The 27270-nt window shown below is 35.9% G+C and overlaps 1 protein-coding gene across 8 annotated transcripts in view; it reads right to left on the bottom strand.

Moving 5' to 3' along the window:
* SORCS2 (sortilin related VPS10 domain containing receptor 2) overlaps window positions 1-27270 on the bottom strand; it is a 581186-nt gene that overhangs the window by 44416 nt on the left and 509500 nt on the right. For all 8 annotated transcript variants that reach the window (XM_048942849.1, XM_048942847.1, XM_048942852.1 and 5 more), the window contains 4 exons: window positions 26092-26194; window positions 18352-18428; window positions 12422-12513; window positions 10760-10867 (listed from right to left, as the gene is read on the bottom strand). In XM_048942849.1, the coding sequence (XP_048798806.1) occupies window positions 10760-10867; window positions 12422-12513; window positions 18352-18428; window positions 26092-26194 (380 nt within the window). The remainder of the gene's footprint in view (window positions 1-10759; window positions 10868-12421; window positions 12514-18351; window positions 18429-26091; window positions 26195-27270) is intronic.

The raw sequence follows: 27270 nt of genomic DNA, 5'->3' as shown, positions 1-27270 counted from the left end.
TCTTCCCTATTAAATGAATGTAGAATTCTGAATTCCTCTACAAAGGTTGAAAAATACTTGCAGAGAACATAGGGATTTCTTGCTTTTTTCCTGGTGCATTTGATTCTCAGTCCCAGCATAGATATACAGATATAATCTATAGATTGAGCTTCACTATCAGTAGAGTACGTATTTAAACAGACACACAGGCATTTTGTCTGCATGTTTTACTCTTTTTTTTTTTTTTTTTTTTTTTTTTTTTTAAGTGAGGCTCTGTGACTAAAGGACTTGCACCAACTACCTTCTTTCCTTTTAAATGTCTCTGTGGTTCAGAAGTAAAAAAGTACACAGAAGTGAAAAAGCATAGCTCAGCCCACTGGCTGCATGTGCACACAGGTGTGTGGTCCTACTTCCCGTCAGGACAACTGTCTTGCATCAAGATCTGCAGGTTTGGTTCCTTTTTCTGGTTCAGCTGAATCCTGAGACCTGCTGTCACCATATGCTTTTATTCATTTGTAGTCATATATACAATAAAGTGACTACTTGGGTGGTCTTATGCTTTTTTACAATGCCTGCTTCAATATGCCTGGCTTTACTGACAGAAATGAAGTGTCTTTTGCATTCTAAATACCTGATGCTTTTAAAAAAAAAAATTATTTTACTCTTTTTTCTCCATACAACTGTTTAAAGCGAAGCAGACTTCACCTTGCAGTTACACAACTACCTACCTCCCTGAGTCCTTCTTCAAGCACCAGATAACCTTACAAATTGGTCACATTTCTTTTATTAACTCATTTAAACACATTCAAGTGTAAAGATCCAGGTTCTGTCAAGGCCTCACTCCTGACTCAAGAAAATTATTTTCTATAGAAGGAATCAAATTTTCTTCACTCATGTTAGCTACTTCAAACAGATGAGTCAAGGGAAAAGGAAGGAAGGAGATGGCTGGTTGAATTCAGTACAGAAGAGAGTCACATAATTCTCTTGAAAGTAGAAAACAAAATCTCTGAATGATTAATAATCATCTTTACGAGCTCAGAGAGGTCAAGGGTGATTCTAGATAACCATAAGAAGAATATTTTGCCTATATATAAAATAAAACACACATACCTCTCCTCCAACTTTCCCAAATAAGTACAAATCCTGAGTTACAAAACTCATTTTGATATCAACAAAGATACCAAACAAACTATTAAGCTAGTCACTTGTAAGTACCTTGAAGATAATTAAAATGATAAGAAAGAGCCACCAGAGATTAAACAAACAAACAAATAAATAAATCATGTCAAACTAATGTAATTTCCTTCATTTACAGGGTAACTGCCTTGAATTACTTTTTTCTGAAAAAGTTAAAAATGAGCAGTACAACAAAATGTCTTCAAATACTCTTTCTATAGATTGTAGAGTTGTCATTAAAGAGACATGAAATAGGGGCATAAAAGAACAGGGATAAGAATCACTAACTTAAAAGATGCAGCTATAGAATTCTCCAGTGGTAATGGAACGAGATACTGAGGTTTTATCCTCTCTCACAGGACTGAGATATTAGTGAAACATAGGCATTAGAGATACACAAAATCTGGCGATATTGACTAGTGCCACACGTCCTCTGATTTTATAAAATTCATGGAAATTACTAAAGAAATTAAGAATGCTCCCGAAGAAGGATACTGATGCTATATATAATCTGTATTTGGTCTCATAGAAAAAATGATTTGCATGATAGGTCTTGTGATTCTACATACCAGTAAACATGATTTAACATAACACAGTAACTGTACCACTGTTTCAACCACTCTCTAGGTTAAGTAAAGTACCTGAGATTCAAGGTGTCCTACCAGCATAACCACAGACTGTACAAAAATGCAACCACACAGCTTAGGAAATCCTGGGACACATTTCCAAAGGAATTCATCAACTGGTGTGCACTCAGATTTGTAAAATGTTTGAAACATGGCCTCACAATTACTAATGCTATTGCTGCTACAACACTTGATGCCTTACTGAGGACAGGGTTTTGCAGACACATGAGAAGAGCCCATTCAGATGTAATGCCAAATAACAACAAAAAATCCTTTACAAAGTAAAAAAGAAAGCCTTTTTTTTTTTTTTTTTAAATGTAGAATTCAATGGATTGGAGAAAAATATGAATGCTGAAGCAATACATAACAGCAATCATATTGCTCAGGTGCAAAATACTCATGTCCAGTTAATTCACATGTATGGAAAAAGATGGTACCGTGTAGCAATGATCAGAAGATAAGTATCAGGATGACATTAGTTCATAAGCTGCTCTAAGCAGCCTGGTCTAGTGGTTGGTAACCCTGTCTATGGCAGGGAGGTTGAAACTAGATGATCTTTGAGGTCCTTTCCAACCTAGGGCATTCTATGCTTCTATGATTCTGTGATATGCTATTAAAACATTCTTCTTCATTAATTTTATTTCATTAGCAGGCTATCAAATCAATTCTATTGAAACTATGAAAAATGATGCCGATACATAATTTTTGAAAGAAATTCCAATTACCTTAGAAATTCATTTCCGTTTTTTTTTTTTTTTCCCCCCCCCAACTATTTGGAATCCATAATTTTAACACCAGTGTTCCAGTCACCATAATAACTTTTTACATTTGTTCCTACTTCATTTATGAGCACATCATCTTAAAATTTGATTGCATCACTTGACAGCTAAGACAGATTAATGCAGTTTTTAAGCTAACTCATTTAAACTATTTGCTGGAGGATTGATGTTTATTTCTGTTCCTGATAAAGTTCACAATCAGGGAGAGCTAATTTAGTGGAAATTATATGCAATGATAATCTCTTCCAATAAATTCACGTTTCAGTTCAACAGGAAAAGGCATCTCTTCAATAGATGTTTTTAGTTTACATGAACAGTATTAGCTTCACTGCCTGCTGACTGTGTCACTAGTTAGATACCTGACCAAAACTATGATGGTTCTTGTAATGGAATCTCCCAGAGACTTATCAGCTTTCATGGCTTCATTCAGGAAAAATGATCCCAGTTTTCACAGTGCAGCTCATCTCGGATGTCATAGGCAGCTTGTTATATCCACCATGTTTGCTTTCACTTTTTGGCTGTGCTCTTCAGGATTTTGTTTGTAGCCTTTTACATTCTTTGCCAGAACAGATGGAATTTATTATGAATCTAATGTCATATAAATTAAGATATGCCCTGAGCAACTTTTTATCACGTTACATTGATTTACCAACGTAGCCCTGCTCTGCTACTCTGGACAGACAAGATGGCTTTGAAGAGCCTAATGTTCATATCCACCAGATACTAGGAGCAGTGTAGCTGAACCTGCAACAGTTTTACTGCTGAATAACTTAAAAAAATAAAAAAATAAAAAAATAAAAATCTGCGACCTCAGAGTCGAGGAAGCAACCCTGCTGTACCTGTAACATGAAAGCCATGAAGACACCACATGTGGAATTTATTCAGATGTTTAACACAGCACGTAAAATTGTCCAAGTTTTGCGGTCATATTGAAGACTAGTGATGACAACTGTGTGATGCATAGCTACTTTTGTTTGAAATCAGATGCTTCTTTCATTCTAGACATGCGGCTTTAATCTCCCAAGTGCTGTGTTGGCTTTTGCTCTCCTCTATATGACTTTGTCATCGACTGTGATGTTTGAAATAGCAGAATTTACCTCTGTAGCCCTGTATTGCCCTGCTGACACCCTCTGCTAGCTTCACATGCCAGCTGGATGTTGCACAGTACTTGTCATATTTTGGAAGAGCCTTCAAATGTATAAAACTTTCAACAGAATAAAAGCCAGGATTTCAATCAGGGTCAGCCAAGTGCCCATACGTATCACCTGTACTTCAGGTCATCCCAACGGGGCTGTCATAGATAACAGATCTTAATTCATTCTTCTAAGCAGCACCAAAGTAAGATGTCAAAATATTTGAAAAAAGGCATGTACCAGAAATTCTTTGTGGCTCTAAACCTCAAAATCAAACACTGAATATGTGACCAAGCTGGGAAAGGAAAGAAGACTCTCAGAGCTGCTGCATAACTATTTTAATAACTTTCACTCTGTCTCTTGGAAAGTATTCATTTAAATCAAAGTAGCCACAATTATGCTGAAAAATGGTATTTAGATTTTATTCCCCATGAACAGGCTTCCTTTCTGGTAGTACAACATATTAGAACAAACAACTGCTGTCTCTGACAACAGAGGCCATTAACACTACAACAGCAGCGATTTTCTCAGCTGTCCTTTACATGAAAGGTGAGAAATTCCCTGTCAGTTTACAGTCAATTCCTTAGCTTCATTTAGATCACAGAACCACAGAATGGACCAGGCTGGAAAGAAACTCAAGGATCATGAATCTCCAACCACCTCACCACAGGCAGGGCCAACCAACTTCCCCATTTAATAGTAGACCAGGCTGCCCAGGGGCCCCATCCAAAGTGGCCTTGAACACCTCCAATGACAGGACATCCACAACCTCTCTGGGCAGCCTGATCTTTACTACATACTGAGACAATAAAACTGAAACAACAAATGAAGGTGAAAATCTTTTTTGCTTTCTCTTTTGCCTATTGTAGTTTATTATTCATATTATTACAGTATCTCTCAATAGAGAGCAAGACAAATAACCTCCCAATGACAGGATGCCTAAATAAATGTTGAGAGAGTAAAGTGATTAGGGTGTGGCACTGGGAGGATGCACTTTATCTCTAGTGTAAACACTGCCAACACTTATATTCCTAACTCACAGAAATGATGAGATTATTAATGAAAGACATTCATGGGGATATGGGCTGGAAAAGTAGGTTAGCCATGATTACGTCTACAATGCTATTTAAAACCTATTGACTTTAAAAAGAAAATGACAAATGAATTTTTAAAGACTTGCTTTCATTCCATCAGTTGTCTTCACCTCCTTTACAGCACTGTAAAATCAAGAAAAACTATTTAAGTCAAGGGAATCATACTAATATAAATGGATGAAAGTTATGTCACGTTCAAGTTGCTGTCTGTTATACATCAAGATTATAATTTAGCATATTTTTCTAATTTCCCAAAACAACAGAGGTCACATTTTCAGTGGCCTTCCTAAATTACAACTACAGAAATGATGAATGCTTCCATGTGCAACAGTAGATACCTGCCTGCATAATGCAACTGCTTATAACTGCTTATAAACGGTGCTTGCATACACAACATACTAAACTTGTATACACAACATACTTGTATATACAACATAATAAAACAGAATCACAGAATCACCAAGGTTGGAAAAGACCTTCAAGATCACCCAGTTCAACCATCAAAACATGCTCAGACACTTAAAAGTGCTTTAAACAGCAAGCATATGCAGTTGTGTATGCCAAAGTACTGAAGAGGTTTTTGTTGTGTATTTTTTTTCTCCCTAGTTGGGCTGCCAAAGTGAAAAATGACCAAAGGAAACATTTAGTTGAAATTGAACCAAAATATGTTTTCTCATTGTTTCCTGCCTCCAAAAAATAATAATTGCCAATCATTCTTTTATGCCAAAACATCTTAGTATCAGCTCCTTTGGGGAAAAAAAAGGAAATGAATGCCTATGTTCTAAGAAGTAATGGGGAGGAGCAGGATGAGCATGTTTCCATTTTTTCCAGAAGCTTAATGGCTCCATGATATTTGGTAAACAATCTCCAATATTTTTTTCCATCTATTTGGTAAAACTCTGTCCAAGAAAAATCTTTTTGCATGTAAGCTGTTTGGAAAAAAATATAGATTTAATACCTAGCCTGATGCCTTATGCAGAAGTAAATACAAGGTGGACTGTGAGAAAATGGACTGATTCAAGGAGAAACATGTGACATTACAAATAATAGCTTTAGAACAACCAGCTCTCTGATATCATCTTAAAGATCAAATTCACCTGTAGTATTTTATAACATTTTATAATTAATTCTCTAGCTAAGAATTTTCTTTTTCTACTCACATACCTGAAAACCAGATCTCTTTTATTCCAGATAGGAAATTATTCACTTGGACTTCAACTTATAAGCAGAATAAATAGGTTATGGTTGGCAAAGTAGTGGTCCTTTATTCTTAGAGCAAAACATAGCAAAATGGAGTTGAAGGCATAACTACAGTCAAGTAAAATGTTAGAATGACTTTTTTTGGTGGACAATTTTTCTAATGACTACCTCATTATTCCTACTTGCCAAATGTAGAAACTAAACGAGAACTGTCTTCCTGAAAGTGAAGTTAGAGCTACATAGCTACAGTCACTCACTTAGTGACAGGTTCCCAAACTGACCTAAAGACACTTTCTGAATGAAAGAGTCCCTGTGCCACACTTTTTCTCACCTCCCCTTTTAAAAAAATACAGTGATAAAAGATTCTTTCAGGACACAGATTCATACTCTTTCAGCTCCTGCTATTCAAATGTATCTCCAGGTCTGTCCTCAAAGTGCCCCAAATATGGGCTGTAGCAAGATATCAAAAGCATCACATTCCACTGCTTCTGAATTTTGTATGTCAACTTCATGAAAAGTAAATTGAAAAATAAAGCTTCACTTGAAGGGGTTCTTTTTAGCAGACAGAGAAGGTAGAGGCTGTTTCATGGTCTGGGCTCCAAGACCACAGGCTTGTAGTCATGCTACAGTGCACAGACTTGCACTGCTAACACCTGTGTGCACAAAGGTGACAAATATAGTACCAGCTGAGACTTGACACTAAATTGTTATATGCAATCCTGAGTTAGGTGATACGTTAAGTTAGACTGAAATCAAGGTCACCATTGTCTTGCTGTGTTTCTTCCACCTATGGACACTGAGGTATGCTTTTTATTACGCAGAGAGCAGAACGATTTCATCACCAAGCAATGCTTCTTAAAACTTCATTCAAACAAGAAATCATATGGTTGCAACTAAAACCTATAATTCACCTTGGGAAATCAGCTACTCTCCTACCTACTCAGGCTTTATTAACCCGTTAGCTGCCTTTTTTAAGGGGTACAATATGAGAAATTTAGCAGTGAAGAGCACATGATGCAAAGGTGTAACCTCCACCTGGAAGGATACTCAAAGACAACAAGAAAATGTGTAGGCACATATGGCACAACAATAAGCTCCATAAACTACATGTAATTTTGATTGTTCATGTCAGTATCAATGTACCTAGGCAAAATTGACAGCTTCAAAAATCCAGATGGTTCTGCCTAATATCTAAACCCTGTTAAATAATATCCACCTTGTTTTAAGTTTAACCTATTTTCTTTCCCCTATTATCATTTAGGAAGTCAACAGGAATGCAACAACTGACTTCAAGAACACAAAGCACAAGAAGAAGTTAAGAGATGTCAATAAGTTCACAGTAGCATCTTAAATTGCTACTCTACACAAGACCTCAAGGAAAAAATCCCTTCAAGAATTATATATTATATACGTACACAATGGCCTGTAAAGAAGGATTTGATTCTACCTAACACAAAGAAAAGAAGTCATTTTATGTAAACTCTTAATAAAAGGGACCATGGTCTGACGTACCACAGTTACTGTCCCTGCTGGATTTACTCTGCAGTCTCAGTATAAATAGTCCCAGAAGCTAAACCGTAATTAGAAGTCATTTAAACACATTTGAAAATTTCATTATACGAACTACTTCCTTTGAAGAGGAACATCAATATTTCAAACACATAAAATTATTCTTTTTTCCACTAAGTTGAGCCATTACTCAATACAGTGTTAAGAAGGTTTTTTCTTCCCAAATATATTGTGAAGTGTAGCATTGCATTTCAGTAAATTTCGCTCTTAAATAATTTAGAACAAAATAAAGCCTATTAGAACAAGCACTATTTTGATGAATTTAATATACATCTATTAGTTAAGAAGCTTTCTTATCAAATCTTACTTTTTCATTTAGCAATAAATGGTGAATTTGAGTTCTTCATTTAGAAAACAATTTCATTCAATTTGTAAATTTATGTATTCTTTATTACTTAAAACTCCTAAATATATTAAGTAGCTCTACTTAGAGTATAATTTTTACAGAGAAAGGTTTCCCTAAAATTTCCTCATAGTTTACTGTTTTGAATTCCTAAAACACTTAAATAGGTCTACTGCACAGTACAATGGAATAAAATATGTTTTCCTTGGCATTTGAGTGCACATATTTTGAATACTGTGAGGGATTTGGATGAATGATTTTGATGAATGTTGACTGGCAGATGAAAATTCAGTTTTCTAAAAAGAATTTGACAAGTTTGCATTTGCTTTTGCTCTGTTTTAAATGATATACAAAACGTTCTGAAGATCTGAAGATCACGTTCTGAAGAACGTGAGGTAACCACATTCACATTCCCCTATTCCTTCCTTCACTAAAGCTTTCTAGAGAACTTAGTTTTGGATAAGTTAGGACAGAAGAGAATTTAAACAAAAGTCCTTTTCAAGTCAGGTAATGTCCCATCACCATGGTGGAGAATGTGAAGTCTCTCACACATCATTACTGTGTTTCTTAATATCTTCCCCAGATAATCTTTCTATTTTTGTTATCATTTGTAACCCCAATTAAAAAAAAAATATAGAAGGAAATCCCCAGCCCAATTTCAGTGGAACTGGGATATTACCCTGCAGAAAGAGGTTATTTCAAAGTAAGTAAAATATTTGATTCCTTTGTGAGTTTATTCTAGAGGTTTTAAATGCAAAAGTCTCCTCCAATACTGCTGTAAAGTCTTCTAGTTGTTATCTTCTCACTTCAGAATTATCTTATCTCTGCTTTTATGCAGATTTTACACTGGACTTTTTATTCAAAATCAAAGCCAAACAATCTCCCCACCAAAGGGAGAAAATGAAAATCCTGCACAAGTAAAAAATGTCAGGTTAGGTTCTTAGTAATGGATTTGGGGACTGGATTCAGGGTAAAGATGCTGTATTAATTTATTTCTATTACCATACAAAAGTACATCTTACCATCATTTGCCAGAAGTAAAAACACTTATCTAACAAAATGGAAAAGATGGTAGCACTTCTAATGGAAAAGATGTCAGAATTGATTATTTTCCTCAAGGAGTATGAATCAGAGGATGGCATTTCTCAAGAGCAGAAAATTGTGATAGAGTCATGCCCAGCATCTAAATCCAACTGTGAAGTTTTAGGAGAAAATTATCTAAGCCAGAGAGAACAACAGAAAGTCCTGATACACAGCCAAATAAAACACCACTGGGCAGACAAGGTCGTCCTGAAGGTAAAACTTTAGCAAAGGTGGCAGAAAAGGCAAGGACGCTCATAACAGCAGTGGGGAAACACATACTGCGGGTTTATTTTTCTCATTATGTTTGGAGACAGGTAGGAAGACAGCAACTATTTTCAGTGCTCGTCTGTAACGGGAAGTCACTGACATCATCCGTGTTCAGTAGAACTAGTTGCAAAGTAGGACCTTGCAAGAGTGGCAGAGATGCGGGAGTCAGACTTCTGCCTCAGAAACATACAAGTCATATGATGGTTATTAGTGAACCTGTGATCTTGTATCAAATCTAGCTACAGCGGGACGTATTTCATACGTATGATTCCAAAAAGACGTATTTTTCACATGAGGTCTTCGGCTACTTAATCAGATAATTAAATATATTTTTTGCAAAATCACTGTTTTTCAACAAATAAAAACCAAAAATCAGAGCACAAACTCATCGCACAGTGCTCTATCTGTCAGTAAGTACAGAGTAGAATAAGCTTTTGATCCCTATACTTCAACTGAAGGTAATGGAAATCCTCCATTCAGAGACATAAATACCTCTGTGTGATATATATTGTACCATAAAAATCTATGCTTGAGAGAAAAGGAAGATGCAGTGCATTTAAGTGTGCTGGCGTTTCTGTTTTGCTGCACATCCTTTAAAAACTATGGGCTGGGTTGATTTTTTATTTTTTTTTTCCCCTGAGGAAAATACTACTGGTACACATTAAAGACAGCTGTATTTCTAATTCCTAGAAGAAAAAGCTTGTCATGAACATACTGAGCTCCAATACAAAGCATCAGACAAACTGCTCTGAGAGAAGCAAACTCATCATCCTGCACATCCCTATGTGCAGGAGCACATTCTCCTCTTGCACTCCCCTTTACTACTGCATTCAGCATGTACAGCATTGGATAGCTATTTTTTTACTTTCAAACACTCTTAAAAAGTTAGCATTTACACTGAGACAGAGCAAAACCTGCAGCTCAGATCCAGCAGTCCCTAGCCCTTTGGGAAAAAAAAGACAGATAAATGCAAGTCTGAGCTGCAGAATTGGCTTATTTTTAACTCTAAATCACAGTATCTTCCTCAGTCACAGCACAGAATTAAAGTATGTATTTGTTAGCACAGGTTTTGGTCACTTAAAGCATCATACTTGGACAACTATGTACTTGTTTGCACTGTGAAGACAATTAGCACAAGAAGAAAGGACAGATGTTTAATGCTTTTGATATGTAAAAATCAGAAAAAAAATGCACGATACTGTTATTTTTCTGTAAGTTTCTCAGATTTACTCTGCAGTCCTATTACTCCACATTCTGACCACAGCTATGTGAAATTTCATACAAACAGAACTCTTTATCTTTACAATCTGAAATACTGGGTTAGGATATAGTGCAAATCAAAGGCAGGCTGCACACTGGGCTGTTTGGACATGATCAGTGTAAGGGCTTGTGTGACAGCAAGAAAAAAAAAATCAATGACTCAAGTATTATTTCAAACATCCACAGATAAAAATATGCTCAAGTGCTTAAGCAGAGAACCCTAAAAAAAGAAGTGTAGACGGGAACTTACGTCATGACCAGTGTCTCATCTCCAGGTTCACTAAGTAATCCATCTACAAAGACTGAAGTGCTTGTAAAATTATGTGTACTCCAAGTCTGGCCTTCATCTATGCTGAACCTGTTAAAAAATAGAAGTGGTTTCATTTGCAAGTAGTATATAAGTCAGAATTCATTGAAAAAATAAAAAATCCCATAACCACTAAACCCCAGGATTTACAATCACTGAAACACAGTACGCATGAGTGGTGTATCTCATTAATGTTCCAGGGTCTCCCATCTTTATTAGAAAGAGCATAATAAATCTGTGACAACAACGGTAATTCTCAGGCAAATGAAAAACAATGTCTGTCAACAAACAATCCTGCTAATTTGTAGGTTCAAGAGTCAGTTAATTTACACTTCATTCTCTCTCGAAGTCCCTGAGCTGGAGACCTGTTAAGCAGAGGTCAGTAAAACATTAAGTATGCAGAACAGCTCAAGTACTAAAACACAAGTGCTAAAACTGCAGGCACCAAGATGATGGCCCCTTACAGCTATGATAATCCGCACAAAATTTTTCAATAGATATTCAGCAAAGTTCAAAGTTCAGCATTCAAGTACTCTGTGTACCTAAAAATTATGACTAGAACTCTTTTGTCTTGCGTACTTTTCAGGTCTTTTTAATACTATGATAATGATGGTTTTCAGTCTAGTTAATGAAGCATATAGCCAAGATCCTATTAGAATAAGCAGCATTATGCAAAAATGAGGCTTGTTATGATCAATCTTCTGATCACTTGCATCTTCTATTTCCTAACCTAGCGGGAGGTGTCCCTGCCCTTGGCAAAGGGGTTAGAACTAGATGATATTTTAAGTCCCTTCCAACCTAAACCATTCTGTCACTATAGATCTTTTTTTTTTTTTTTTTTTTTTTGGACCACAAAGATGATAATTTTATATGCCATTACACAAAGCTACCATGTTTTGCTTCACTGTCATTCAGTTTAAAATTTGTTATTTCATAACAAAATTATTTGCAACCAAACTTTCCTGTCAAACAAGAGAAGGCCGTTTTCTGTAGTTGCATCATATGACAGGATCTACACAGAATGTGTAGTACAATTAATTAGTGTAGGAAATTGTCAGAAGAACTGGGCTTCTTGCATGTGGTACTATACAACTTTTATGCACAGAGAAATTCTTTTCCCATTGGCTCCAAAAGACTACGTTGCATTGTTCTTGCCAGAGCAATTCAGGGCTATTCTCCAGCATCCTCATTACTGTGGCTGAAGAGGACAGAACTTTATCACAGTATGAAACAACTATTGTGACCTAAGGCATCATAGGGAGAACATTACTGCCATATGCGGCAGGTGCAAACCAGTAGCAGATAATGACCATGATAAACATGGCTTGTACCGCAGAGTTCCAGGATAGCAGTTTAAGCAAAAATATCTATACTGATGTTAGAAAATCTTGTTATGATTAATTCATTATGTCATGGTACCAATACCACCAAAAAGAAATCTTTAAGAAAACATCTTTCTGAATTCTGTCAAATTAATTAATGTTAAATTAAGCAGATTACACTTGCATCTCATATGTGATTACACTGAAATGTTCATCTTAAAATCTGAACTTTGCCTCTTGTATTGAATACACAATAGCTTGCTCTAATTGACTGTAGGATTACTTGAGTATTTTCAGTGGGATAGAGGTATCTTTGATGGCCACAATAACTCCACCATGGTCCAGGTACAAGATGTGATGCTCCTCTTCAAAGACCTACAAATCAGAAAACGAAAAGTCCAACTAAGCAAATGCAGAAATAAAATGTATGAGAAAACCAGTATTAAAAATCTTACGTTTCATAATGTCCACACTGTAAACAGAAAAGGACATACAAGTCAGTTTAACTCTTACACTTCTCCCAGTTGTAAAAGAGAAGAAAGCTAAGCAGGTGAATCAGAAAATGTTCAGGTTCAAATCACAGTCAGATTAAACTGTCTAAAGTGATTTTAGTCCTACCTTACATTCCTCTCAGCATGCCTTCTGCATTCTTTCCTATTATATATCACCAGGTGACCTATCACCTTACTTCAGTATTTGCCATATTCTTTATATCTTGCAGAATGAAATGCTTTGTAATCTAATTCTAAGAAAAATAGGAAAACTGCCACTGTCTGGGGCTGTCTTGCAAGTTCTTCAGACTCTACCAAAGTTGAAATAATTGGTGCCACTGTTTTCTGCATTTGCAATGTCAATGATTTATTTAAATTCAAACTTTGTGATCACATAAGGAGGCTGCTCTGAGCTCTGAATCAAAATACATGTAATATTGATTTAATGGTTATAAAGGAGTCAAAATCTCCTAAATTATTTTCATTCGTTTGTCTAGAGGTCATCAGTAGTACTAAAACAAATGAATAAGAAATATCCTATTTTCTGCATCTGTTACCTGTTTTAAGCCGACGTTTACTCATGTTATTAGCCAGTGAAAGTTCATTTACCATAAGATCAAGTGATAAAGTGAGAGTTTATGCACACACATAGCAGTTCATAGAACACAGAGCCTCCTACACACTTTGACAAAGCCAAAGAAAAAAACATAAAGGCGAGCTCTACTTTGCCTTGTGAATGAGAAAATGCAGACACAATACACAATGGTTTTTTAATGACAATGCAAAAGGATACACTTAGGAGATAAGTAAGACTGAACCAAAGAGAGAAAAAGTCTTAATCATACAGCACATCCACCATTACTTCACAAATAGCAAGCACTTAATTTGCCTTTAGAATTCAACATTCCCCTCATTTCATAAGAACACGTGTTATGGGATTCCTTGGGTTTCGAGTGTTTGATTGGCTTTTTGGTGTTGTCAGTTTATTGACAGAACCCCGACAGGGGACATTTACAGTCCTATCTACTTGTTACATTCAGCTACACATTTTAGAAGACAATTCAGTGAAATGCAAACATTCATTTTAGATGTACTTCAAGAGGATGAAATCGCTTCAACTCACATAAGCCAGCAGAGTTTCAAATTTCATTTCAACCTTTCCTCAAATCAAAATGAAACAGCAGTGCCAGAACAAGAAGTTTCTAAAAGCTTCACCTTCATACAGAAGATAAAGGAAGATGCTGTCTGCATGACTTCATCTAATTTAGGGTTTCTCAGAAAAGCATCATGGCAATTCCTAGTGCACCTTTTCACTACGCCAGGTTTACCCATTCCCGTGTAAACTACGGCATGCTATAAGGCACAGCAGACTCATTACAGGTATATAAATGTCATATTTATATCATGCTCTTCTTGCAAGCATTTCAAATACATTCTAACTAAAAGATAAGTATCAATTCCTGCATTTTCATTTAATAATGAATTCTTGAAATCAGAACCTGAAAACAATTGATAGGCATGTTCATATGACAGCCTAGAACTATGACTTCTCTCCACTAAATGACATCAGGTAATAGATTTATAATGATCCTTACTAGTAGCGAACAGAACTAAATTAATATAACCTGTTTCTAAATCTTTCCTTCCTTTGTAATGTTTTGGATAAATTTATGTGCTTTATAATCGTAAAGTCAACTTCTGTCTCTTTGTTTGCTCCTGTGTCTATTGCAACTGCAGCAGGTTATCTGTTGGGAGCAATTAAGAGAGCTCCATAAAATAACTGAACAAGTTTAAATGAGAAATTTATTGCACACAATTTTACTCTGACATATCTTAGAAGTAACCAAAAATACTCGCATCTCACAAAGTGACATCCATTTCTAAATCCAAATCTGTAATTTTCCTACAGCAGAAGGAGGCAGCTGGACCTTCACAGTGGTGAGAAGCTGGGATTGCATCCTTTACTATTGTGCTTAAAAGTATTACCACATATCCCTTAAGATGTCTGCAGAAAAAAAAAGTAGTCTTGCTTAAACAAAGGTATTCCATATTGCTTTGATATGAAAAGATTTGACACAGATAAAGAATATTCCTACAACTGAACCACTGAACTGGAGCTCCAAAGATCTAGGTTCACTTCCTAGGTGTACTGTGTAACCTTAGAAGGTTAGTACGATACATTGTGGCTGCACTAGATCTTCCATAGCAGATCAAACATAAAAGGCTTTCCTGTTCTTGTCTTTACTTTTATTTCACAGAATCACAGAATCTGAATTTCAGCCATTTCTTCTGAAAGCCAGAACTTTCTCTTACTCTGCTCATGGTGCAAATGAAGTTGAAATACCATAAATGTGAAGAGAAATAGCTTGTTTCAAAAAAGCATATCCTTAACATTTAGAAGAGCATCCTAAAATTTTGAAAATCAGGACTCAAAACAGGCTCACGGGGAAAAACAATGTTTAAAATCTGTATGGTCTGTAATTGTGTACAGAGGCAGTCTATTTCTCCCAGGATGCAAGATTTATTTATTTGACCCAATATCACATTCATTAACACATTTTATCAATATTGTTTTCCTGGTACAATAGATGGAGAAATCTTCCAATTAGACACATCTGTCCCACGAGTTCACTTTAGGCATACTTCATGGTTCACTTAAGATGATCTAAGCTCACACAGTTCATGATAATGTCAAGGTTGGGTTCCCTTCTCTTGCTTACATTCCAGGTCACTGCTGCTGCATGGACATATAAGCTACCTATCAATCAGCTCCTAAATCCGTACTGCTTACAGTACCATGTTGTACATACAGTACACACCACAAATTTCATTCTGCTTTCAAATGTTATTCAGTAATGTTTTCAAAAAACACTAATAAGCAAGTCAGCCATCATGCAACAGAAAGGCAGTAGAACAATTGTAACCCGCCCACACTATGGTTACTTAGAATCTTTGCTTTTACTTTTTCATTTACTGAAAGTATTTACTTAATTCTATGGAACTCTTTTTGGGCATTTTGATTTGTACCTATCAGTGCTAGCTGTGTTGTCTGCCATAGTAAATCACCCTGAATTCTCAAGTGAACATACCATGTAAAAGCCATGGAAACATGAGTTCAGTTGAAATCATTCCAAGTGTGTAAAACAGATTCAGACATTTCTGAAAAACAGATTTTCCTTAATTTGAGGGTGAGCTACAAATATGGGGACTGGTCCCATTTACAAATCACAGACTGAATTTGAGTTAACAATGTGATGCTCTACTACAAAAAAGAGATCTCCTCCTGAAGTGAGGTGATAGCCAAGATGTCAAGATATCAAGGGAAATCATTTCATTCTGATTAATAATTATAAAATTTATAATGTTGCATCCAATTTCTCCATTTTTCAAGAGAAGATTTTAGATAGTCTGATCAACAAACAACAAAAAGGAAGAGCAGTTTAGAAACTCCTTCCCTTAGGAAAAAAAGGCAGATTTGAAACTGGCAGGGAGGGGGAAAAGCCTGTGCTATGGGTAGACATGATAATTGCCTTTCAACATCTGAAAGGTTATTTAAAGCTGACAGAAAACTTCAGCTCCCAAAAGACAGGAGGAAATCAGCTTACCTTGCAAAAAAATTGTGGAACAGCAAGAACAACAAAAAGCAAGGATATGCAAAGCAGCTTATGTTAAATGTTAAAAAATCTATGAAGTGAAGTAAAACACCATATAGGAGCACAGCAGAATCTCCTACAGTGAAAGATTAAGAAATAGGCCTGGAAAATCTCTATTTAAGTTGTTTCTGGTACAACTGATGCTTCAGAGCAGGTGGTTGGATTATCTTTCACTTTCCTCCTAGGCCTATGAGTCCCAGTAACAATATTGCTATTACTTCAGGAAAGCTTTTGCTCAATTCCTTGAACAGTCTTTTCCTCTGAGTTCTCCAAATTTACCTATGTTGTTTTTTTTTTCACTCTACATAAGCTTGTGTATTTCTTCTCATAGTTTGTAGACAGCTCTGCAACCTCATGTATGGAATGTAACAAAGGTGACAGGGATTCAATAATCACAGCCTCAAAGTTTCCAAGGTAGAGACTTAAACCCACCCAAAGAACTGTAACTGAACATGAGCTTTGCCCTCCCTTCTGCCAGCACAGGAAAGCTGTAACTTTCTATCCAAATAATTCCTGTATCACTGATGACAAAATTCTTGTCTATTTTTTTTCATGAGTTCCAACAGAGAAAGGAAACACATGTAATGTATATATAGCAATCTATGTTTTTATTCTGATAGCAAATATTGAGTAAGCTCTTCCAAGACTTCACAGCAGTTTTAATTAAAATCAAGTGAGCAATGGTGGGTTTGATTTTGACTGTCACAATAAGGATCAGTTTGTGGCTGGTTTCACAGTTTGAATAGCCATCTTAAGGTCAAGTTCCAACACATATCATCTGTTGGAGTGTCTCAAAATAAAAGCAGCAAAATATGACTTTGATCTCCATCACTCTTTCCTTCTTATTTCTCACCCTATCAAAATTATGAAAGTCTGGGAAATGGTGACAATAAAACATGAGAGGCCTCTGTTAAGTATGAGATAGCACAGCACAGGCTGTAAATTCTGGAAGGCTTTCGCATTTAAACACCTATTTATCATCTGCTAGAATTCAAGAAAGAATTTGGCATAAAATCTTATCTTTTAAAACTTAAAGAACATTACCACGATAAAAATAATATATATTTTTTAAAAAGTTTTTTTTGCAGAGTATTAATGGCAATCTAAAACAGCAATATAAGAAAGTGTCTGTATTTACTCTTATGTCAAAGGGGCTGAGATTAATAACACTAGTGAGTGCATTTTTCCATTTACTTATTCTCAGATAATAATACAGCTTTTATTTCAGTAGAACACTAAAACACTGTTTTAACTGAAATAAAATACTTTTTGATATAGTGGTAGTTTGAATGCTGTTTTTTCTTTTCTCTGGATATACATTAAAAGTAGATTACAGAACCTCCTCATGTCTTATTACTATTGTTATGGACATTTACACTCATAAAGAAAATATCATTGAGGCAGAGCAATTTAAAATAAAGTGAATTAGAAAGGTGATAGGTTTAAATCAACACTATGCATTGGAAAAATAAAACATCCAAAAATCAAATGTCATTTCAACCACTACAAGACTGGGATTTTTTAAAAATACTTCATATATTTAATCCTATAATTGATTAAATCATACTAAAAGACATTCAAAGGTTTACTACTATTTTTTTTTCAATCTCTTTTTGTGTTCTCATTTCCAATGGAAAACAAACTTTGAGCTTTAATAGCAGTTTTTAACTGCAAAGCAGAACAATTTCCCCCTTCCTATACAAATCCCATTTTTCAGCATTGAATATTCATACTGCACGATTTAGTCCAAGTCCACCTCTTCATTAGCATAGGAAGAATACTGAAATTACAAAAAACCTAACTGGACCGCATGCTTCTTATGCAAGATATTAGAAGATCTGTAAAGAAACCAGAATATTTGAGTTTCAGGGGAATCTGAACCAATCTGAACAGCCCAACCAATTTAGATCTTTGCAAATCACCTCCTTAATTTCTCAGTATCCACATCTTGCTTGCAAAATAATGCCCACCTGTCTCAAAAGAGTTGGTGTATAAAGATAAGGTACGCATAATAAAATCCAACATATTGGGTAAATTTAAAATTGCCTTAAATTATTTCAGTTTCCTACCTGGCGCCATGTCTTCCCACAGTCAGATGTGATGTACATTTCTTCTTTATACTCAACCAGCTGAGACCCCAGGTTACCTGTCCCAAAAGATAAGGAAAGAAGGGGGCACCCAATTAACAAGAGAGACTGGAAATAGTCCTGACAGCAGTCAGAGCGAGAACAAAACTCAGATGATGAGTGGTTTTATTTTATTAATTTTATTATCAACAGACATAGTCTCTTAAAAAAAAAAAAAAAAAAAAAAAAAAGCACATCTTATCTATTTAATCTATTTATTTGTTTACTTAAACATTCCTAGTTGCACATAGGCAGGAGCAACGAGGCTTAATTCTGACACTAAAATGTGTATTTAGGATGTAAGTTCGAAATGTACATGAACTCAGTACCATACCTTAATCACATTATGTAAAATTATTCATTTTGAACTTGAATTGTTTAAAAAACAAAATGTTTTAAATGTAAGACTTTATGGAATGGTAGAAAATTGCTCTCTATAACTTCCTGAAGGGAGGTTGTAGTGAGCTGGGGGTCGGCCTCTTCTCTCGTGTCATTAGTGATAGGACCAGAGGGAATGGTTTCAAGCTACGGCAGGGGAGATTCAGGCTGGACATTAGGAAGTATTACTTTTCAGAAAGGGTGGTCAGGCACTGGAATGGACTGCCCAGGGAGGTGGTGGAGTCGCTGAGCCTGGGGGTGTTCAAGGAAAGGCTGGATGTTGTGTTGAGGGACATGGTTTAGTGGGAGCTGCTGGGAATAGGTGAACGGTTGGACTGGATGATCTTTTAGGTCTTTTCCAACCTTGGTGATTCTATGATTCTATGATTCTATGAAAAATCAAGGATCTAGATAAGTATGTAAAACTGAAAACAGGGGTTATGATCCAAAAAGCTCTGTAAATGCGAAAGTCTAGAGCAGAATTACTGCTGTATTTAAGTATTCACCAGGAAGCCATGGAGTATTTTGACAAAATACACTGAAGAGTTGCAGCTAGCATTCAGATTACTGTGAAGATTACTGACTTTTCCATACAAAAGTCTTGAAACAAACTTTTAAATCAAGATCGTAGAAGATGTAACCCCAAATCTCTATCTTTTAACTTGTGTTTAAAACAGCAAATCATTAAATCATCAGTTCACAGAGTTATAGGGGAGAACCAATCATAGCTCCAAATCCTTTCTAAACAATGTCCCTTTAGGGGATTTTGATTTAAATATATGCATTACATGCTTTTACAGTAAAAAGAAAGAGAGAAGTTATCAGATACTCTCAAACAGAAGAGATTAGGAAAGAAAACCCATGAGATTACAATAGCAGTATGTAATTTTACTTGTGTGTTATATAAATAGCTGTTTTTACCACCAAAACAGATCTGTTTATGGAGTACGGCCATTACAGGTTCTGGAGAAGAGTAACTGTGCACTGCTCAAAATACATGCTCTATTTGGACCATCAAAACTGTGTGTGCTACGTCACTTAATGGTTTACCTATGTTATTTAATCCTGTATACAGCCTAGATGAGATGATGTTAAACTTCATGTAGAATCAGAGAAGTTACAGGATGGAGTTCATTTATTTCAACCGCCCCTTCTTGGTTTTACCTCTTTCCAGCCAACTCCATGCTGGAACTCCATTATCCAACTCCATTTATCAAGTAGTTCATCACAGATATAGTTGGCTTTGTCATTTTGAAAATAAGACTCCACTCTTAGAGACCATTAGGCTCCTGGATAAATGCCAATTATTGTCTCTCTTACCTTCTCGTCAACAGAACTCTATTTACATGAGTGGATCTTTATTTTGAGAAGGGCTATGGAGCTGCACTTTAAAAAGTGCAGTAGTAAATTGCCTTAGCTAATGGAGAGTAAGTCTGAAAACTGACATCATTAACTTTTGTTTCATTAGAAAGACTTTTACATCCAGCTGACACATTAATAACAAAGGTATCAGCAAGATCTTTGTAACTGGAGCTTTGTCAGGACAGCCATGACTCCTCCTTGGAGGAGACCTTGGTTTTACCTCTATTGTCTTTTCTTGGTAAATGAACAAAAGGAGATGGACTCAGTTATAGTTGCAGAGAAACACTATTCTGTCAAAAATACAACTAATGACAGACTTGGCATGGAGATGGATTGCTTTGGGAAAGAACACTGCTCTCTAACCTTTGAAAGCAGCCCACTTTATTGTCAAGGGTAAAAAAATAAAATAAAATTAAAAAAAAAATAAATGCAGAGGTGATCCATGCAGGGACTTCTGATTGCTGATGTAATGCTCTGGGCCTTGATGAAGGCTGAAATGTCCAATATGTCCAGATTTTTTTTAGGAGAAACATATCAACCACTTTATTTTGGAAACTTCATAAAGTGAAATCTACAGATTATGTCTCCAAACCTTTTTGTTTAATCTATGCCAAAAACGTTACGGATTTTCCCTATTTAAAGAATTACATTGTTTAAACTTTCATATCCTGGTAAAATGCAACTTCAAAGACATTGTTATATTTGAGTCGAAAGTTTTGATTCAAGACTCTATCTCAAAGCGTGTGGTGTTACTGAATTAAGTCAGCTAACAAGCACATGTAACAGCCTGTAAACATGTAACCCTATAAACTCCTTTCCAGCAGCTCCAATTCACCTCAAACGAAATGCAAAGAAAGTCCTGACATTAATAACCTTATAAACAAATAGCAGCAAAGTCACACAAGTGCTCTATTTTCTGAGCCGAAATACCCTAAAAATTTCTTTTCTGTATCTGAATGCAATTATGAGCCATATTTGTGCTAAAAGTGGTGGCCAATGAAACAAAACAAAACTGACATCACAATCAAGGGTATAGAAGGTAAGAAATAGCCAAATTCTGTTCAGCTCTTAAAGCTCCAACACTTCAGTCACAGACATCAAATGTCTCATCCAAAAAAAGAACAGTTTTTAAATGCCATCCTGCTACCCACCACATTCTGGTATGTTGTAACTATAACACAACCCACGGATATAACAGTAAGCTGGTTATCTGGAGAATCGTGCTAAATTTTATGCTTTTTATTATAGCTGTAAAAGTCTGAAGTAAGTCCTCAGATGTGTCAGTACAACATGGAATCCTTTCATCATTTTATTGGGTATTACATCTCAAAATCCTTCTGTGGTAACAAGTAAAGGTAACATAATACACTGAGCACAATTGAAGTTCATACTGAAAAAGTTACTGCATCTGGAATAGGTGAGGTAACCATAAAACACAAGTTCCATCTCTGCAAGAGTGGCGAGGCTGAAAGTACAGGGGCACTGACTGCTGTTCCATGCATTTCTCCCAGCTATTCCTAACTTTGCACATGCCAAATTAACAGTTGATAGCACAGTGATCTGATTTCTGAAATAAAACAATGCATTTTGATGATGATCAGTGGACAGTCAATCTTGAAATGTGGTATAGTTGTGAGAACGCAAAAAGACACCAAGAGAGTTAGCTAATTTAAAGTTCCACACAGCTCAGGCATTTTAGCAGATATCTATAGACATGCAAATATGGGAGTTCAATTTCATTTACAATTTATTATTAATTTACATGTTTTAATCACTACTTATCACTGTATTAGTCACATTTTTAATGTGATTTTAGACATGCTTACCATGAGAAGAAATAATCCCCACAAGGAACACTTCAAATATGGAAAATCTTTTCCAGCCACTGAAATTTAGCACACAGGCAGGTACCTACTCCAAAAAGGTAAATGCCCTGTGCCTACACTGCCTGTTAATTAATGCAGCTATGACATCTCTTTAGCCAATGAACAAGCTAAAATGTCATGGTTTGTAAACTACTAGTCAGCACAGAAGATGCATGCGACCAATTTGTGTTTCAGGTCCCAGATAGACTGCTTTTTGCTTGGCAAAACAAAGAAGTGTTTGACTGAGGGAGTGACTCACAGTCAGAGTCAGGGAACATGACATGAGAAAACTCTTTGGGAATTGCAGGATCTTTACTCTAGAATGCTCTAGGAAATGCACCGTTCCCTCATCCTTTCTGTAGTGGCAGCTCTGTATGCTACTTCCGTGAAAAATGCTATAAATTTATCACAATATATGCAATGTATTTGAGCCAGATGTGACAAAAAGTAAACTGAACTTTCCAGCACTTCCTCGATGTGCAAAATTTACCGCTTGCTTGGCTTGCCATCTGGACTGGAAACTAAGCAGAGAATTACAGTAAACCAGCACCTGAAAAGTCTACACTTCTCTAAACATTCTTCATAAAAAAGTTCTCCAAATTTATAGTAAAAAATTTACACATCAATTGACACACATTTCATAGCTGATACTGTGAAAAAAGAAGTCACTGCCAAGATTAAAAATCAAATGCAATGCAAAATCTTATTACACTTCTTAAAGGGAGCAAACCAGTTACTTGAATGAACACTTTAATATGCAGCTATAAAACTTAATATTCTGTCTGCAAAATTTATATATATTTATAAGCTACAAATACATTTTCCTTAGAACTACTTACACAACTTTAATAGAGTTCAATTTTTATTTGTAAATGTGATTTATAAAAGATGCAATTTTAACATCACATTATTACAATTTCCCCAAAGGTTCTAGGCATTAATGCTATTTTCTGTTTAATTATTTTTTTAAATGAAAACAATAATCAGACGTCTCTGTGGTCTACTTTTCGAGCTGACTATCAAAACATTCCTTAAGCCACAGGTTATGCTTTCAATTGTCACAAGCAACTGTGTTGTATCATCTTTCTGTTATGTATCCAATCACATTACAGTGATTTTGTTGCTGTTGTTTGGCCTCCTGATTAGTAACTGCAATGCTCTCACTGAGAGGAGCAGTTTCATTGTTCTTATGGTTACAAACTGTTCTCTGATTTCCAGTTCTTATCCAGTTGTTTATACCATACATTCATTGAACATCTCTTTACTTGCATTTGTTTCTATCCCATGGTTACACTTTCAGGAATAAATCATATTCTTTATTGGCCTTTATTTTTCTCAGCTAATGAGATTCTCCATGTAAACAGAATCTCTATTTCCATCAATTGCCAAGTAGTCCTTCTTAGCATCTGCTCACTGGTCCTGAAAAATGATTATCAGAACTGTACACACTGTTACTAGTACAGTATTTTGCCATATAATTAATATTTTCCTCTCCCTGTTGGCTATTATTTACCTACTTTACCCTCTAAATACATTTCCCTTTTCCACAGTGCAACGCACTGATGGTTCATAGTCACACTGATCAACTGACATTCCTGGATCTATATCATCATCTGCCACTTGCAGATGATGTGCTCTCACTAATTCTAACAGTGAAATTCCAATAGAGTGTAATGTAGTCCAGATAATCTGATTTCTGTATGTGCAAAGAAACCAGTACTTCTGTTGATTTGCATGTGATTATCAACGTTGGGAATCAGGACAGAAAAAAATGCAAGCTTGTTGTATGTAAATTATTTCTGATAAGAAGGGTAAGTTTACAAGGATATCAGGTTTGCCAGATAAGACTGGGGACATGCACTGAATCTACATGACCTGAGCATTCAAATCATACAAATGCAAGACAAAATCAGAGCTGAGTCAGGTCATCCGTTTGCGAGCACACAGATGCTCTTCCATACTTACAAAACAAAGTCCTTCTGCTCTGTTTGCAACCTTCAACCAGAGAAAAATATATTGCACTATCCCTGGAAAATTTTTTCTTACTTTACCTGGTGGCTATGAGTGATGGCGTGTCTACCATTTTAATTCCATAACAAGTTGCTCAACAATCAGATCAGATGTAACACATCAGACTGTTTCTTAATGATATCTGGATATAATTAAAAAGGCTTCCACATTGAGGAAAGCTGTTATAAGCTTATTTACCAGGCATGGTAAGACATCAAAGTGATAAAATCACACAGAATAAGTTAGGCTGGAAAAGACCCTTAAGATTATCAAGTCCAACCATTACCTTGCACTATCAAGCCCACCTCTAAATGATGTCCCTAAGTGCCACAATCATGCCTCTTAAATACCTTCAGGACAGCAACTTCACCATCTCCCTGGGCAGCCTGTCCCCATACCTAACCATCCCTTACATGAAGAAATTCTTCCTGACATTCAATCTAAACCTCCCCTGGTGTGACATGAGGCTGTTTCCTCATGTCCTATGTCACTTGTCATCTGAGAAAAGAGAATATCCATCTTGTTACAAACTCCTTTCAGGTAGCTGCAGAGAGCAATAAGTCTCCCCTCAGCCTCCAGACTAAACAGTCACAGTTCCTTCAGCCATTCCTCAATGGTCTTGTTTTCCAGGAAGGAATTAAGTGCAAAGTACTCTTCTCCAACATGCCATCCATTTTATCACCTCAGAGCCGTGCACTTAAGAAGTATCCACAAAACCCAACCAAATGAAAATAAACCAAAATCCCCCAAAGTATCAATTAATCACATCAGATTATAATGCAGGGACATAGAAAAATGAAATACAAGTGCCAGACTAATTTATAAAACCACATTGCTTAATTTGCTTCAAAAAGGCAGAGGCATAAAGTAAGAACCTACATCAGAATAGGAAGCACCGTTATGTAAAAAGAAGATCCTTGAGATGACTATTATTTTTTGAAACACTGAAATGTATTAAATGTGAACTAAATATCTACTTAGATACTTCCAAGAAATGTATCCACAAAGGCATCTTATATATTCTTAGTCTCATTCTCATCAATAAAAACAATGCAGCATTTTCCATTTAGGTCTGCTTCCAGTAAAATATCTTAAACTCCATTTACTGTAAGGAAATCTAGTTATATTGAAGTAATAGCAACTGTCATTGTCTTTCAACACCAAATATGTTTGCCTTGAAATTCTCAGGAAATTTTCAACCTAATAACCCTTCTATAAAACACTAGCAGAAATCATTATAGATTAAAAACAGATACATTTTCATGAAAAGAGAAGTAATACATGTGCGTATTTAATCTAAACATAGTTCAGAACAACGGAATAAAATAATGAGACGTAAAAAGCACTTTATAACTGTTAACATTTCAAGATTTTAAAGCAAAGGAAAATCAAATGAAATGAATAAATGAATCACAAGGGTACAAAATAAAACAGACTAACATGAATGTTTTTAGTGATGAGTAGTCTATACTCTGAGGGAATTTCTTTTATTAAATTCCACTTCACAGTAACGTGGTCCCATATGCATCTTATAATGGAACAGCACAAGCATTGCTCTCAGCACTAGGACACACTTGCCTCTTTCACTTCATCTCCCTTTAGTTGGAAAGGAATTTGTAAATATTACAAAACAAATGATCTTTATGAAGAACAAAGACTTGGCCACTGTTTAGATTTATTGGATTTACTGGGCTGTTCATGATGCCAGAGGAGATGGTAAGGATCTTCACTTCCAGGCAACATGACAGATCCTTCAGCCATCACCACTGCTTCATACTTCATTAATGGGGAGAAAGACACTAAACAACATAGAGAAACATAATGGCATTAACTGTTACAGAGCTGTCCTAGAAGACTGAGCTCTGGGGGATTCAATTAACTTTTACTACATCTTTTGATCCAGGGATCCTGTAAAAGAACGTTCTTCAGTGAGAGCATTCTTCAGTGAGAGCCTTATTTTGGTAATGTTTCTATAATGGTAGATGTCATAATCCAAAATACTAAATCAATACTAAATCAACAATTCCTACTACATTTCAGGTCTTACAAAATAATGTTGTGCTTTTACCTGCCCCCATGATGAGCCCTGGTGCAGTATCCTTCGTATGGACTGTTCCTGACACATATGGATTATCTGCCCAGCGGAGATGGAGGTGAAGGTAGCAATCAGGCTTGTGGGGGAAAAAGAACAGAGGTTGAAAAAAAATAAAATGCTGGTAACAGTTAGGCTTATGCGATAATGAAAGCCCACGCAGAGAACAGTTGCACTGATGTATCCCTACAGAGAATGGCTGTTTCCAGTGGAGTCCAGACCAAAACACCACGCTAAGCCATCTAACGAGAGTGTCTCCATAGTCTGACTCTGACAATAAAAAAGAAGTTGGAAAGAAATTATTGTATAAAAAATCCATCTGACAGAACTGCTTAAAGTCTCTAGCTAGCAGCAACAGCAATAATTAGAATGTTTGCTGGTCTCAAGTAATTAGGTAAAATGATGATTAATTTAAAAATTAGGTAAAATTTCTTTTTTAGAAAAAAGAAATCATAAAAATAGTTTAATGACTTTTGGATGATCACCATCTCTCTTAGCTAAGCAACTTACTGCCTCTTGCACTTACTGAAGTGGCACTTGGAGGTCATTATTGCTGCCTGCCAGTGGTGCTCAGCAGCTGCTGCTTCTGCTATTCTTCCACTGATCTGAGAGCTCAGATTCAGGACCCATAGGCTTAAGACATATAGCACAGTCTGAAATTTTCAAACAGGAGCCAACATCTCCAGCCCTCCCCTTTCTACGTGGAGAAGGATTAAATTTCTGCCAGTAGCAGGACTGAAACCATTTATTTTGCCTAGAAATTCAGAGCCTGGAGTCCCCATGAATGGAGAATCACTGACAAAAATATGAAGTTTTTCAGTACAGTGCAAAAAACGAGATATTAGGGGTAGCTAGGACTACAATAACATCAACTTAAAAAAAAAAAAGGACTTTTTGATGCAATTAAATGTGATTTTTATTTCCAAGCAACTGTCAAGAGTTCCTTTAACAGGGTTATCTTGCTTTAAGATGAAATAAAAGTATGAAAGATGGAAACAAAAAAGACATTGGTAAGATGCATCTGATGTGCCTCTTATATCCTGAAACAACTTACTGTTATGATTGTTCTGAATTAGGTTGTGTGGATGACACACAAGAAAAGCTGTCTTCTTTGCATCAAATTAAGCTCTAAAATAAGTAATGCAGAGCTATAGA

The sequence above is a fragment of the Lagopus muta genome, chromosome 4, assembly GCF_023343835.1.
Source record: "Lagopus muta isolate bLagMut1 chromosome 4, bLagMut1 primary, whole genome shotgun sequence".
NCBI classification, from domain to species: Eukaryota; Metazoa; Chordata; class Aves; order Galliformes; family Phasianidae; genus Lagopus; species Lagopus muta.
Note: the sequence above shows the minus strand (reverse complement) of the source record. Positions and strands in the feature narration are given on the sequence as shown.